This window comes from Mobula birostris, chromosome 6 (genome assembly GCF_030028105.1).
Source record: "Mobula birostris isolate sMobBir1 chromosome 6, sMobBir1.hap1, whole genome shotgun sequence".
NCBI classification, from domain to species: Eukaryota; Metazoa; Chordata; class Chondrichthyes; order Myliobatiformes; family Myliobatidae; genus Mobula; species Mobula birostris.
In genome coordinates, this window is record NC_092375.1 from 113388352 (window position 1) to 113405448 (window position 17097).

General features: G+C 45.7%; 1 protein-coding gene across 3 annotated transcripts in view; it reads left to right on the forward strand.

Moving 5' to 3' along the window:
- The window catches only part of obsl1a (obscurin like cytoskeletal adaptor 1a), a 149151-nt gene that overhangs the window by 16152 nt on the left and 115902 nt on the right, over positions 1 to 17097 (forward strand). For all 3 annotated transcript variants that reach the window (XM_072261041.1, XM_072261043.1, XM_072261044.1), the window contains exons 6-7: positions 544 to 810; positions 8012 to 8287. In XM_072261041.1, coding sequence (XP_072117142.1) covers positions 544 to 810; positions 8012 to 8287 — 543 coding nt within the window. The remainder of the gene's footprint in view (positions 1 to 543; positions 811 to 8011; positions 8288 to 17097) is intronic.

Below are 17097 nucleotides of genomic sequence, written 5' to 3' on the forward strand. Positions count from 1 at the left end.
GCATGCCTTATGAGAATAGGTTGAGTGAACTCGTCCTTTTTTCCTTGGAGCGACGGAGCACGAAAGGTGATCTGATAGAGGTGTATAAGATGATGAGAGGCATTGATCGTGTGGATAGTCAGAGGCTTTTCCCCGGGGGCTGAAATGGTTGCCACAAGAGGACACAGGTTTAAGGTGCTGGGGAGTAGGTACAGAGGAGATGTCAGGGGTAAGTTTTTTACTCGGAGAGTGGTGAGTGTGTGGAATGAGCTGCCGGCAACGGTGCTGGAGGTGGATACGATAGGGTCTTTTAAGAGACTCTTGGATAGGTACATGGAGCTTAGTAAAATAGAGGGCTATAGGGTGCCTAATAATTTCTAAGGTAGGGACATGCTCGGCACAACTTTGTGGGCCAAAGGGCTTGTATTGTGCTGTAGGTTTTCTATGTTTCTATAAACTGGATTTTGGAGAACCTTGATGGTTGATGTTGCCTGCTTGAGCCAGTGCCGATGGTGAGGTCTGTGTCCACGATATACAGACAGTAATGCTTCCTCTCCCTTTCAGTGCCCGTGGCCAGGATCCGCACTCACCTCAATGACGCAACGGTTTGTCAGGAGGAAGACGTGGAGTTTGCCATTGAGCTGACCGCCCCGGTCATTGGGACCTGGCACATGAGAGGCAGACAGCTACAGGAGGGTGAGCGCATCAGCATCCAGCAGTCGAGGTCGCAGCATTCCCTCCTCATCCGGCGAGCCAAGCTGGAGGAGAACGAAGTGGAGGTAACCTTCGTCGCGCATGGCGTGAGGGACTCTGCCATTCTGTTTGTTAAAGGTAAGGGCGGCGTTCCAGCCTCTCTGTGGGAACACGAATTCAAATTCAAATCAGATCTATTATCATTGAGGCTAGTTATGAAATTTGTTTTTTTGTGGCAAAAATACAGTGGGATGCATAAAATAAATTAGTTATACTGTAGATACATAAACATCCTGACCTCCAGTGGTGCCTGTGTGGAGTTCATATGTTCTCCCTGTGACCATAAATGCTACCTCAATATTCTTTTTGTGCCATTTACTTATTCTGTAATTGATAGCAATTTTATGTCTTTGCATTGAACTGTGACGACAAATTTCACATCATACAAGACTGCAAATATAAACCTAATTCTGACGCTGGTTGCTCTGGGTGTCGATGTTCCCTCGCACACGCGGACCGGTGGGTCAACTGGCTGCTTGTAGTTGGGTGTACGTAGAACCAGAAGCAGGTTTGTTATCACTAGCAGACTGCATGTCATGAAATTGGTTGTTTTGTGGCAGCAGTACAGTGCGATTCATAAAAAACTACTATGTTACAATAAGAAATAAATGTTAAAGCTAAATATTGAAAAAAAAAGAGCAAAATAGTAAAATAGTGATCATGGGCTGTTCAGAAATCTGAAGGTGAAGTGGAAGAGGCTGAGGGTCTTTAGGCTCCCCGATGGTAGTAATGAGGAGAGGGCATGTCCTGCGTGGTGGGGCTCCTCCAAATTCTTGAAGCACCACCTCTTGAAGATGTCCTCCATGGTGAGGTGGGATGTGCCCATGATTGAGCTGGATGAATTTACAACTCTTGCTTTGGCACCACCATACCTGAGAGAGATGGAACTAGTCAGAATGCTCCCTTCAGTACATCTGTAGAGAAAAATTTGCGAATCCATCCCCTCAAGCCTCTTTCATTCCATGTAAATTCCAATCCACCTCTGTTCAGATCCCTCCAAACCAAAGTTCATTGAGTCATGCAGCATACCATAGAAACCCTTCGACCCACTGAATCCATGGTGAATTACAGACTACGAACTGATGAAGAAGTCATGCCAGTGGCTACATTTCATTAGGGGTTTAGTGAGATTTGGTCTGTTACCAAAGGCCAACAAACTTCTACTGATGTTCCGTGGAGAGCATTCTAACTGGTTGCGTCACCATCTGGTATGGAGGGGCCACTGCGCAGGATCGGAAAAAGATGCAGAGAGTTATAAACTTTCCCACTCCATCATGGACACAACCCTCCCCACTGAGGACAGCTTCAATAGGCAATGCCTCAAGAAGGTGGCATTCATCACTCAGGACATACCCTCTTCTCATTACTACCATCACGGAGGAGGCACAGGAGCCTGAAGATGTAAGCACAACATTTTAGGAATGACTTCTTCCCCTCTGCCATCAGATATCTGAACGAATGGTAAACCCATGAACACTACCTCACTTTTTTTGCATTATTTAGTATGGTATGTTTTATATTTCTAGTAAAGTATTCTTTAAGCTGCAGCACTGTGCTGCAGCAGCAAAACATCAATTTCATGACGTATGTCAGGGACAATAAGCCTGATTCTGATTGTGAGACTGACTTTCAAGGACTCTTTACAACTCATGTTATCAGTATTGTTTTTTCTTTTGGCAGTTTGTCTTCTTTCGCACATCAGTTGTTTGTCAGTCTTTGCCTTTTTATATGTACATTTTGTTGTAACTTCTATTGTAAATTTTTTTCTTGTAAATGCCTGCAAGAAAACAAATGTCAAGGAAGCATAGGGTTGCATATACATACTTCGATCATAACTTTACTTTGAACACAACTGCCTTCCCCAATCCCATTTTATTCACCCCACGTTCCCATCAACTTCCGCTACACTCTAGGGGTAATTTACAGCGGCCAGTTACCCCACCATACAGCATGTCAATGGTCCCTTCAGCCCTCCTCTTCCATGGGTGACATGGTGGCTTAGCAGTTAGCCTAACACTATTATAGTATTAGTCACCCCAGTTCAGTCGCTACTGCTGTTGGTCAGGAGTTTGTACGTTCTCCCCGTGACTGCATGGGTTTTGTCTGGGAGCTCTGGTTTCTTCCCACTGTCCAAAGATGTATGGGTTAGTAGGTCAGTTGGTCACATGGGTGTAATTGGGCAGCACGGACTGGTTGGGCCTGTTCCTGTGCAGTATCTCTAAATAAAATTAACGTTGACCACATTGCCCAGTGAGCTGGTTCGGCCCAGGGCCTCTGAACCTCTCCTGTCCGTCCAACTATCTCGAGGGTTTTTAAATGCTGCTAATGCGCCTGCCTCAGCCACTATTTCTGATGCTTGCTTGCGCCTTTAACTCCTGGTGGAGTCGTTGGGGTGCTGTCAAGTTTTGCACCAGCCTGTTCCATCTGTTGTAGTTACGTGCCAGAGCCTGGGTCACCGCAAATGTTTTCCCTGTCCATCTTTTCCTCTGTCTGCCTCTCCTTCTTTTCCCCTCCGCAGTTCCTTGTAGAATGGTCTTTGCAAGGCCACTGGATCTTGTTACGTGGCCGTACCATCTCAGCTTTCTTCTCTTCGCTGTTGTGAGAAGGTCTTCATGGGGGCCAATGTGGTGCTGGATCGTCTTGCGGACCTGCTCGTTTGTGATGTGGTCCAAGTATGAGATGCCCAAGATGTTGTGATAGCATCTCATTTCCAATGCCTGTATCTTCTTCTGTAGCTCTGCTGCGAGGGTCCATGTCTCACATGCGTACAGGAAGATGGAGGATGCACGCAGGAGTCTGATCTTGTACTTCTTGGTGATGTTGCTGTCCCTCCATATTGTCTTGCGTTTGGATAGTGCAGTCATTGTCTGTGCGGTCCTTGTCAGAATTTCTGGTCTTGATCCTTCATCACTGATGATTGCCCCCAAGTATTTGAATTGCTGCACTGTCTCAAGTTTCTGACCATGGACTGAGATGTCTGTTGTGATGGCACCATTGGCATTTGCCATGAGCATGGTCTTCTTGGCACTTATTTCCATTCCAAACTTTGTGGAGGCTCTGTCAAGATGGCTGACCAGGTTGGCCAGTTCGTCCTCTTTTCCTGCAAGTCCGTCAATGTCGTCAGCAAATCTTAGGTTTGTGATGTTCCTCCCTCTGATGCTGACTGTGCCCACATGATCTTCAAGGGCAACACTCATGATTCGTTCCAGGAAGACATTGAAGAGAGTGGGGGAGAGGAGGCAGCCCTGACAGACTCCTACAGAGGTACGGAACCACTCCCTGATGGTGCCCTGAGCGAGTACTGCACTGGTTGCCTTGGCGTAAAGCTGATGGATTGTATGAATCAGCTTCTGGCCCATGTTGAATTTCTTCATGGTGGCCCATAAGGCATCATGCCAGACTCTGTCAGATGCCTTCTTGAAGTCTATGAAGACGTGGTAGAACTCTCTCTGGTGCTGAAGGTGTTTCTCACAGAGGGTGTGGAGGTTGAAAATCTGCTCAGTGGTGCTTCTGCCCTTACGGAAGCCTGCTTGTTCCTCGGCAATGATGTCTTCTGCCTGTGGTCTCAGTCCGTTCAAGATGATTCCGAGCATTACCTTGCTTACATGGCTGATCAAACTGATGGTACGGTAATTCTGGCAAAGTTGGAGATTGCCTTTCTTGGGAAGCACAGTGATCAGCGACTGAGTCCAAGGTGTCGACCATTCACCTGTCCATCAGATCTTATTGCAGATGGTGGTAAGCATGTCTATCGTGACCTCTCCTCCATGCTTCAGCAGTTCAGCAGGGATGTTGTCAATTCCTGCTGACTCCCCGCACTTCAGTGATCGTATTGCAGCTTCAACTTCTTCATGCATGATTGGATAGTCATCCTCATTGGAAGATTCCTGCACGTTCAGCACGCTTGAATCCCCTTTGCTCTGGTAGTTGTACAGTTCTGAACAGTACTCTGTCCACCTTTCCATTATTTCCTTTTCTTCTATGAGACTTTTGCCATTTTTGTCTTGGATGGTGTTTACTTAGGCTTGTTTTTCTTTGGTAAGATCTTTCACCAGTTGGAATGCCTTCTTTGTGTTGTTGTTGCAGACGCTGTCTTCAATGTCCACACGTTGTTCGGTTATCCAGCTTTGCTTTGCTTCCTTCATGTCTCTCTTGGTTTCCTTGTTGATTGTCCTGTATTCTGTTCTTCCCTCTGCCGTGTTTTTATCTTTCTTTAATTTCCTTTAATTTCCTTCTTGTGTCACACATATCCAGTACCTTGTTAGTGACCCATGGTTTAGACTTACGGCGGCTTTTCCCCGGAATCTTGCTTGCTGTTTCCGTCATCACTGTGTTAAAGTTATTTGTGGTGGTCTCCAGCTCTCCATCAAAGAGGGGTATTGATGCAAACTTCCCCCCAAATGCTGCCTGAAATTCTTCAGAGATGGCGGAGTCTCTCAGTTTTTCAAGGTCGAATCTCAGCCGGCTGTTTTTGGCTTGTTGATTCTCCTCAAGCGCACTCTGGTGTTCATCATGACAAGGTCATGGTCACTGCCCATGTCTGCTCCTGGGAATGTTCTGGTCTTCGGTCTGTTCACACCAGATTTGTGCCGTCTTTGCACCAGGATGTAGTCAATCTGGTGATGTTGACCACTGGGGGCATGCCAGGTCCATCTTCAGGATGTTTTGTGCTCTCCAAGTGTGTTTGACAGCACCATGCTGTTATAACTGGCAAATTCCAGCAGGCATAGTCCCCTCTCATTGGAGGTGTCATTGCATGAGGGGCCGATGAGATCCCCCCACTCATCTTGCGCGTGTCTGCCCACCTTGGCATTCCAGTCACCCTGAATGATCAAAATATCTTTCTTGTCTACCTTGTCCATGACATCTTATAGTTTCTTATAGAATTCTTCAATGTGTTCATCGTTGTAGTCTGTTGTTGGGGTGTAGACTTGTGCCACTGTGATGTTGAATGGTTTACTCGCAGGTGGATGGTCATGAGCCTGCTTGACACTAGTTGGCATCCTAGGACAGCATTCTTGATGGATTTGTTGACTAGGAACCCAAGGCCATTTTCATGTCTGTTCTCTTCTCACCTGCCTATTACTTCCTATCGTCAGGAAGGAGGTAGAGAAGCCTAACAGCACACACTCAGCAATTCAGGAATGGCTTCTTCCCTTCTGCCATCCAATTCCTAAACGCCCTGAAAAGGACATGGAACCCGTGAATACTACCTCACTTTTTTAATATTATTTCTGTTTTTGCACTATTTCAGTAAAAGTTTTCGAGTGTCACAGAGACTCTAGCACCTTATGCATCAAGGCTCAACTTTATTCGCCATGTACACCCAGCGACCACTTTATTAGAAACCTCCTGTATCTACTAAAATAGTCACTGCGTGTATGTTGTGATCTTCTGCTGTTGTAGCCCATCTACTTCAAGGCTCGAAATGTGCATTCAGAGATGCTCTTCTGCACACAACTGTTGTATGAGTGGTTATTTGAGTTACTGTCGCCTTCTTGTCAGTTTGAACCAGTCTGGCCGTTCTCCTCCGGCCTCTCTCATTGACAAGGTATCTTCGCCCAGAACTGGATGCTTTTTTTGTTTATTGCACCATTCTCTGTAAGGAGATCAACAGTTTCTGAAGTACCCAAAGTGTCCTGTCTGGCACCAACAATCATTCCATGGTCAAAGTCACTTAGATCACGTTTCTTCCCCATTCTGAGATTTGGTCTGAACAACAACTGAATCTGTTCTTCTTCTTCTTGTTTTACAGTGGTTGGCACCCAGCTTAATGGTGCATTACCGCCAAACTGAATCTGTTGACCATGTCTATGTGCTTTTATGCACCAAGTTGCTGCCACATGATTGGCTGATTAGATATTTGCATAAACGAGCTAGTGTAAAGATGTACCTAATAAAGTGGCCATTGAGTGTACATTTACAAGAATTAGGAATTTGCTGTGGTGTGCTGGTCAGAGAATGAAATGCAACAAGAACAACATTCAGCAATTATAAAGATTAAAGAATTATAAAGTTAGATGTTGAAGTTAGATGTTAAAGAATAGATATCGAATAACATGCATAAATACATAAATACCAGCCTGTATTTGCAATGTAAAATGTGTTTCAAAGTGTTTACAGTGCAGTGCAGTGATGTGAGTAATAGATAGAGTGGACTGTGTGGGGGGGGCATGGGAAGCAGGGAGGGGGCCACTCAGTTCCTCAAACCTGCTGTAAATTCAATATCATAGTTCCTGATCTTATCACTGTCCTGATTGTTCCCATCAACTCTCACCAAAATCAGAAACAGAATCAAAATCAGGTTTATAATTACGTACTGACGTGTTCTGCTTTGTGGCAGCAGTGCAGTGTAATACCTACAATATTCTATAAATTACAATCAGAACTATATCTACATAACATTCAATAAGGTATTAAAATAATAAAATAATTTAAACAGAGCTTGGACAAACTTATGTTGCTTTCACTGGAGCTGCAAAATTGAGGGGAGACCTGGTGGAGGTTTGTAAGAGAATGAGATGCATAGATAGAGCTGAGATGTCTAATACCAGACGGCATGCACTTTAGGTGAGGGGGGTAATTTCAAAGGAGATGCAAGGGGCAAGTTTTTTACACAGCGAATGGTGGGTGCCTGGAATACACTGCCTGGGGTGGTGCGAGAGGGAATTTTAAGAGACATTTAGATAGACACATGAATGTGAGGAAAGTGGAAGATATGGACATTGTATAGGCAGAAGAGATTAGTTTACTTGGCCATTGATTATTAATTTATTTGGTTTGGCTGAATGGCCTGTTCCTGTACTATATCGACCTATATTTCTAAGTAGTGCAAAAAGGAAGCAAAATTCTTGCCTTTCTTGGTATTGAATATACTATGGAAGAGTGGAGTGTACTTTGTGTCAAACCTGTGTGGTTCCTGCACTGGGGGTGTGTGATGGGACAGTGTAGAGGGAAATTCACTCTGTGCCTGATCCCAGGAGAGTGTGATAGAATGGTATGGAAGGAGCTTCATTCTGTACCTGACTCTTGGTGTGTGTGATGGGGTAGTTTTGGGGGTGTGTGATGGGATAGTTTTGGGGGAGGTGTGATGGGATAGTTTTGAGGGGGTGTGATGGGGTGGTATTTGGGGGTTGTGTGATGGGATGGTTTTGAGGGAGGGGTGTGATGGGATAGTTTTGGGGGTGTGATGGGATAGTTTTGAGGGAGTATGTGATGGATGGAATGCATCGATACTCATGTTATTCATCACTTTTTGACTGGGGTCTTTATGTTCCAGCTGTCCCACTGAAAGTCTCACTGAGCCCGGGCATGGAGAAAGAGCAGCGGGTCACAGCCCTTGAGCCGATCGTACTGAGCTGTGAACTGTCCAGGCCCAGCGGCCAGGTCCGCTGGGTCAAAGATGGCCAAGACCTCGAGGCCAGTGACCGGATATCACTTGAATCCTGTGGCCAGACAAGGAGGCTCATTGTCCAGTCCAGCCAGCTCTCAGATTCCGGGCAGTACACCTGTGATGCGACAGATGACTCCATCACTTTCTGCGTTACTGTATCAGGTACGATCTCCTTCAATCTGAAACCAAGCGGAGTTAATCAGAATCAGGTTTATTATAAACACAAGAAAAGCTGCAGATGCTGGAAATCCCAAGCAACACACACAAAATGTTGGAGGAACTCAGCACTCCTGGCTGCACCTATGGAAAGGAATAAACAATTGATGTTTTGGGCCAAGGCTCTTCTTCAGGACTGACAGGGAAGTTGGTGGGGGCGGGAGTGAGGAATGCCTGAATAAAAAGGTGAGAGAGGGGAAAGAGGCTAGCTGGAAGGTGATAGGTGAAGTCAGATGGGTGGGAAAGGTCAAGGGCTGGAGAAGAAAGAATCTGATAGGAGAGGAGATTGGACCATAGGAGAAAGGGGGGAGGAGGGGACCCAGCAGGAAGTAATAGGCAGGTGAGAAGGGGTAAAATGTCAGAGTGGGGAATAGAAGGGCAGGGTGGGGATTTGTTTAACAGAAGGAGAAATCGACATTCATACCATCAGGTTGGAGGCTACCGAGACGGAATATAAGGTGTTGCTGCTCCACCCTGAGGGCGACCTCATCGTGGCACAAGAGGAGGCCATGGATCGACATGTCAGAACAGGAATGGGAATTGGAATTAAAATGTTCGGCCACCGGGAAGTCCCACTTATGGCAGATGGTGCGAAGGTGCTTGACAAAGTGGTCCTCAAATTAGCAACAGGTTTTCACCAATGTGGAGGAGGCCGCATCGGAAGCACTGGACAAAATAGATGACCCCAGCGGATTCACAGGTGAGGCGTGACCTCACCTGGAAGGACTGTTTGGTTCCTGAATGGAGGTGAGGCAGGAGGTGTATGGGCAGGTAAAGTACTTAGACCGCTTGTGGAGATAAGTGCCTGAAGGGAGATTCGTGAGGAGGGATGGATGGACAAGGGAATCGCAGAGGGAGCGATCCCTGCGAAAAGTGGAGAGGGGGTGGGAGGTAAAGGTAACTGTATGTTTAGTGGTATGATCCTTTTGGAGATCGCCCAAATTGCAGAGGATAATGTGTTGGATGCGGAGGCTGACGGGATGGTAGGTAATGACAAGAGGGACTCTCGTTATTACAACACCGGGAAGATGGGGTGAACACAGATGTACAGGAAATGGAGGAGACGTGGGTGAGTGCAGCAAAAATAATACAGGGAGGGAAAGCTTGTTCTTTAAAGAAGGAGGACAGCCCTGATGTCCTGGAGTGGAAAGCTTCATCCGGGGAACAGATGCAGCAGAGGCGAAGAAACTGAGAAAAAATAACATTTTTACAGGAGATAGGGTGGGAAAAGGTATAGTCCAGATAACCATGGGAATCAGTAGGTTGATAAAAGATGTCAGTTGACAGCTTGTCTCCAGAGATGGAGACAGAGAGATTGAAAAGGGGTAGGGAGGTGTTGGAGATGGCCCAAATGAACTCAAGGACAGTATGGAAGTTACATGGATGGGAGGTGTACGGAGGGATATGGTCCAGGTGCAGGTCAGTGGGACTAGGCAGAAAAATGGTTCGGCACAGCCAAGAAGGGCCAAAAGGTCTGTTTCTGTGCTGGAATGTTCTATGGTTCTATGGTTCTGAAGCAAAATCAATGAAGTTGATGAGCTCAGCGTGGGCGCATGTGGCAGCGCCAATTCAGTTGTCAGTGTAGCGGGGGAGTATGAGTGGGGAAGGCTTTGAACATGGATTGTTCTACATAGCTGACGAAGAGGCAGGCATAGTTTGGGCCCATGCGAGTGCCCATGGCCACCACCCAGGTTCGGAGAAAGTAGGAGGAGCTGAAGAAAAATTTAGGTTTATTATCACTGACATACGGTATTAACTTTGTTGTTTGTGGTAGCAGTGCAGTGCAACACAAAAATTACTGTAGATTGCAAGATACAGAAATTGTGTTGATGAGGTAGTGTTCATGGGTTCATGCACCATTCAGATATCTGATGGCGGAGGGGAAGTAGACGTTGTTAAAACTGAGTATGGGTATTGAGACTCCCGTACCTCCTCCCCAGTGGTAGTAACAGGAAGGCATATCCTGGCTGATGAGGGTCCTTAGATGGATCAAAGAACCTATTTTTGTGCTGTAGAGCTTTATGACTCCGTGACTCTATGCTCATCTAAGCTAATCCCATTTGCCTGCATTTGGTCTAAACCTTTGCTATTCATGTACCCATCCAAATGCCTATAAATGTTGTTAATGCATCCACTTTGACCAGTTCCTCAGCCAGTTCTGAATCCAATTGGTTTCCTCTCAGCTTCTACAGCTCCAGAAAAAGAACAACCAAGTCTGTCCAACAGTCCTTATGGTACATGCCGTCTAGTAGTGGTGTGATCACTCGAGTTGAGTATGATGGGGTTGTCTATTGGTGGCTCCTCAGTGGGGTGTAGAGGCTGATCTGGGATCCACATATTCGGTGCAGTGTGGGCAAGTGTAAGTGGTGGTGGTGGTTAGTGGTCGGGTCTTTTGGTTGTTCAGTCTCTCCTTTCACAGCTGCCTGTTTTCTGAGCACAGCAGAGGTCGACCTCATGTAGCACAGTTCTCTGTTGAACAGATTTCCTCCTGGTATGTCTATTGAGTCAATATCTTCCCAGTTTTTAGATGTAATGTTGAATTTCTTCAGGCTGATTTTGATGTTATCTTTGAAGCGTTTTCTTTGGCCACTGGGGGTTTGCTGACCTTCCTTCAGCTGGGAGTAAAGGATCTGTTTAAATTGACATGACATGACTTATCCCTTGGAGCTGGTATTGCTTTGTCTAATGTCCTCCAATCCAGGCAGCATCCTGGCGAACCTCTCCAAAGCTTCTGCATCCTTCCAGCAACAGGGTGACCAAGGCACCAGCACTGAACGTGATACTCCAAGTGTGGCCTAGCTATGGTCTTGAATCCGGTACCTTCTGCATCAACACATGACGAAATAAAGCTCTCTGGAACAAGCATTGAAAGGGAAAATTTAATCAGGTTACGGGACCATAGACCATCAGGCAGAGGAGCAGAATAAGGCCATTTGGCCCATTGGATCTGCTCTGCCATTTGATCATGGCTGAGCTATTACTCTCCTGCCACTGTTGACACCTTTACTAATCAACCCTCTCTTTAAGTACACTCAATGACTTGGTCTCCACAGCTGTCTGTGGTAAAGAATAGCACACATTCAACACCTATAGGAAACATCCTCTCCATTCGACTCTTAGCTGGGCCTTTTAAAATTCGATAGGTTTCAGAGAGATCCCACCTCACCCCCACTATTCTTCTAAAAGACAGTGAAAGGCTCTGGGGATCTTGAAGGGGGTGCAGGTCTGGGTGAGGGAACACCGAGACAGGAGTACTTATGATTCAATCGCCAGTCCTAATTCAAAGTAACATTGCACACAATGCCACAAGGCACTGTGAGTGGGAAATCCGAGGCCTGATGGCTGAGTCTGCAAGTTCTGCGGAGGCTGGAAGCCTGTCCTATCTGTGTGTGTGAGGGGGTGGGTGGGGGGAGGAAAGGGGCTGGCTTTGCTGTTGTTACTTTGTTGGCCTTCTGCAGATTATTGGTGGCATGCTGTGTTGGAACCTGAATGTGTGGTGACACTTGCAGTCCCCACCCCACCCCCCAGCATATACCACCTTGAGATTCATTTTCTTGCAGGCATTCACGGTAAGAACAATGAAATACAACAGAATCAATGAAAGACTACACACAAAGACTGACAAACAACCAATGTGCCAAAGAAGACAAACTCTGCAAATACAAATTATAATATTAATAGTAATAAATATGCAAGTAAATAATATTGAGAACATGAGTTGTGGAGTCCTTGAAAGTGAGTCCATGGGTATCAGTTCATTGTTGAGGTGAATGAAGTTATCCATGTTGGTACAGAGCCTGAAGGTTGTTGGGTAATAACAGTCCCTAAACCTGGAGCGTGGAAACTAAGCTGCTGTACCTTCTTCTGGAAGGCGGCAGTGAGAACAGTGAAGGACTCTGGGAAGGGGGTTATGGGACTGGGTGAAGATACACCAAAAAAGGAGCATTCATGATTCAATGGCCGGTCCCAATTCGAAGAATCCTACACATAATGCCGCAATGCACTGTGAATAGTAACTAACTCAAAGATTTGGCTTTTCAGGGTCTGTCTGGGCTGGCAGCTGTGTCTGCTCTTAATAATGTCATTCAGAACACTTCAGACCGACATTTCTATTCTCCCAAAACTCATGGCCATTAACATTCCCTGCATAACTATTATCTGCAGTTCCTTCTGAATAGATCACATGCAGAGAGGAATGTGGCCCTGGTTCTAATCTCTTTTGGAACAAGGAACAAGACCTTGGAGATGGATCAGCAGAGATTTACAAACAGTAGCAAGAGTGAGGGAAACTAGAATGTGACTTGTGGATACAGAATTGGCTTGCCCGTAGAAGGCAGAGGGAGGTAGTAGATGGGAGTAAATCTCTCGCACATTTCCACAGGTGTACTGTGGAGAGCATTCTAACTGGTTGCATTACTGTCTGGTATGGAGGGGCCACCAGACAGGATTAGAAAAAAGCTGCAGAAAGTTGGAAACTCAGCCAGTACAATCAAGGGCACTCACCTCCCCTTCATCAAGGGCACCTTCGAAAAGCGATGTCTCAAAAAAGTGGCATCCTTCATAAAGGACCCAATCACCCAGTACATGCCCTCTTCTCATTGCTACCATAAAGCAGGAGGTAAGGAGCCTAAAGATGCACAGTAAACTTTTCAGGAACAGCGTCTTCCCCTCCGCCATCAGAATCCAAATCAGGTTTAATATCACCAGCATATAGAAACATAGAAACATAGAAAATAGGTGCAGGAGTAGGCCATTCGGTCCTTCGAGCCTGCACCACCATTCAGTATGATCATGGCTGATCATCCAAGTCAGAACCCTGTACCAGCCTTCCCTCCATATCCCCTGATCCCTTTAGCCACAAGGGCCATATCTAACTCCCTCTTAAATATAGCCAATGAACTGGCCTCAACTGTTTCCTGTGGTAGAGAATTCCACAGATTCACCACTCTCTGTGTGAAGAAGTTTTCCTTCATTTCGGTCCTAAAAGGCTTCCCCTCTATCCTCAAACTGTGACCCCTCGTTCTGGACTTCCCCAACATCGGGAACAATCTTCCTGCATCTAGTTTGTCCAATCCCTTTCGGATTTTTATATGTTTCAATCAGATCTCCCTTCAATCTTCTAAATTCCAGTGAGTATATGTCGTGAAATTTGTTAATTTTATGGTTACAGTACAATGAAATCCATGATAAATAAATATACAGTAAGTGTATATATGCCTATTAAATAGTTACGTTAAAATAGGTGGTGCAAAATAAAATTTAAAAAATAATAGGTAGTGTTCATGGGTTCAATATCTATTTAGAAAACTTTGTTCTTTTTTTGCTCTCTTTTTGTGCTATTTATTTAATTATATACATCATTATAATTTATAGTTTTTTAACATTAAGTATTGCACTGTACTGCTGCCTCAAACAAATTTCATGACATATGCCAGTGATATTATAACTGATTCTGATTTAGGGAGTATTCTGCCCAGAAGTTGGTGACCGGTGGTGTTCTGCAGGGATCTTTTCTGGGACTCCTGCTCTTTGTTAATTTTATAAATTACTTGGATCAGTAAGTGGAAGGGTGGGTTAGTAAGCTTGCAGACGATATGAAGGTTGCTGGAGTTGTGGATAGGATCATTGAAGTTTGAAAAGGGACATTGACAGGTTGCAGAGCTGGGCTGAGAAGTGGCAGATGTAGTTCAACCATAATGTGGAGAACGTGAATGTAGAACAGAGAACATTGAACACTATAACACAGTACAGCCTCTTCAGCCCATGATGCTGTGCTGACCTCTTAACGCACTAGGATTAACTTAACCCTTACTACCTACATAACCCTTCATTTTTCTTTCATCCCTGTATCTACCAGAGGGTTTCTTCAATGTCCCTGCGGTATCTGCCTCTGCCACCACCCCGGCCATGCATTCCACACCCAGTCATTTTCTGTGTAACAAAACTACCTCTGACCACCCCCCCCCCCCCATATGTTCCTCCAAATACCTTAATATTATGCCCCATCGTATTAGCCATTTCTGGCCCGGGAAAAGGTCTCTGGCTACCCACTCTGTCAATGCCTCCTATCATCTTGTATTCAAGGACCCCCACCATCCAGACCATGCCTCTTCTTATAGTTGCCATTGGGAAGGAGGTACAGGAACCTTGGGTCCCACATCACCAGGTTCAGGACCAGCTATTACTCCTCAACTATCACTCTCCTGCAACAGTGTGGATAACTTCACTCTGAACTGACTCCACAAACTGCAGATGCTGGAAATCCAAGCAACACACGCGCGCGCGCGCGCACACACACACACACACACACACACACACACACACACACACACGCACGCACACACACACACACACACACACACACACACAAAATGCTGGAGGAACTCAGCAGGCCAGGCAGCATCTATGGATAAGAGTAAAGAGTTGATGTTTTGGGCTGAGACCCTTCATCAGGACTGAAGAAAAAAGATTAGAAGTCAGGGTAAGAAAGTTGAGGGGGGAGGTAGTAGGTGATAGTTAAAATGAGGAGAAAGAGCTGGGAAGTCAATTGGTGAAAGAGATAAAGGGCTGGAGAAGGGGGAATCTGATAGGAAAGGGTAGAAGGCCATGGAAGAAAGGGAAGGGGGAGGAGAACCAGAGGGAGGTAAAGGGCATGTAAGGAGATGAGGTGAGAGAGGTAAGTGGGACTGGGTAATGGTGAAGGAGAGGAGGGAGAAAATACTGGAAGTTTGAGGAGTCGATGTTCATGCCAACAGGATGGAGGCTACCCAAACAGAATATAAGGTGTTGTTCCTCCAACCTGAGTGTGACGTCATTGTGGCAGTAGAGGAGGGCATGGACTGACATGTTGGAATAGGAATGGGAAGTAGAATTGAAAGAGGTGACCATCGGAAAACCCTGCTTTTTCTGGCGGACAGAGCGTAGGTGCTTGGTGAAGCATCGTACACTGCTTCAGGTGACACTGAAATACAGGAGGCCACACCAGGAGCGCCGGATGCAGTAGGTGACCTCAACAGACTTATAGGCGAACTGTCAACTCACCTGGAACGACTGTTTGGGGCCCTGAATGGTAGTGAGGGAGGAGATGTAGGGGCAGGTGTAGCACTTGTTCCGCTTGCAAGGATAAGTGCTGGAAAGGTGGTCTGCCCACCACCTCCCTCTGGTGCTCCTTCCCCTTTCTTCCATAGCCTTCTGTCCTCTCCTTTCAGATTCCCCCTTCTCCAGTCCTTTATCTCTTCAACCAATCAACTTCCCAGCTCTTTACCTCAGCCCTCCCCCACTCCCGGTTTCACCTACCCCTTTGTGTTTCTTCTTCCCCTCCCCGCAACTTCTTATCCTGACTCCTCATCTTTTTTTCTCCAGTCCTGATGAAGGGTCTCGACCCAAACATCGACTGTTTACTCTTTTCCATCAACGTTGCCCGGCTTGCCAAGTTCCTTCAGCGCTTTGCATGATTCCACAACCAATGGACTCATTTTCAAGGACTCTACAACTCATGTTTTCAGTATTATTTATTTGCTTATTTGTTTATTATTATTATTATTATAAACTGCTTGGTATGGAAACTGCACTGCAGCAGACAGGAAGGCTCTGCAGCAGATAGTCAAAACTACCCAGCACATTGCTGCACCGAGGGGAAGTGTGGGTTAGTAAGTTTGCAGATGATATGAAGGTTACCGGAGCTGTGGATAGGGTCTTTGATCTTTTTATTTTTTCACATTGGTGTTTGTCAATTTTTGTTTTCTTTGATTCTATTGTGTTTCTCTGTTCTACTGCGAATGCCCGTATAACACCCTGTAACAACGGGTTTGGCGGGACTGGAGTGTGTATTCCCTAGATTTACACAGCCAAGGAAACCAATGGGGTTTCACCTGCAAGAAAGCAAATCTCAGGGTAGTATTTGGTGACAGATATGTACTTTGATGATAAACATACCTTGAACTGTGAACTTCAGAAGACAGTACTGGCAACATACTTTAGGCAGCTTGCAAAACGTCTAGATATACTTCTTCCGAACTACTCTCGCTGCAATCTGCAGCCTGTAATTTCCTTTTATTAACATACTTTTGAACCATCTGAAGTGACCAGTGATTTTAGGTTCTTCTGAAGGACTTGGTAGACTTAACTCTCAGGAATGCAGGTACTGCACCTTTTAAGCAGATGAAGATCAGCCATCAACATGGCTGGAAGAGAAGGATGAGGGGAGGACTCCAAACCAGACTAAAATGTTGAGATGTATGGCATTCTCTACCAGCATAATGTTAGCAAAGCTACAGTCAATGGAGAACAAGACTGAGGAACTAAGGGCCAGGTTGCTGTATCGGAGGGAAATGAGGGATTGCTGCATTCTCTGCTTCATGAAGACATGGCTCATTTCAAACACGCTGGATACAGTGCTCCCACCTGAGGGGTTATTGATCCCTGAAGGATCAAATTGCCAATGTGGAGAAGGCAAGAGATGGGGGACTGTGTTTCAGATAAACTCTTGGTGGTGCCCAGACATAGTGGTCTTGTCACATTCTTGTTCTCCGAACCTGGATCATCTAAAGATTAGTACCATCCATTTGCCTTACCAAGAGAGTTCTCTTTCCTGATCCTGACTGCAGCTTCCATAGCTCTAAAGGCAGAAGTTAAGTAAGCACTCGATGTATTGAGTGCTGCAAATAGCAAACAAAAACCAGCCTACCTCGACAACTTTCAACTAATGTCTGGGAATTCAATCAGGCTTGCTTGAAAAAATTTCTGTCCAGTTATCA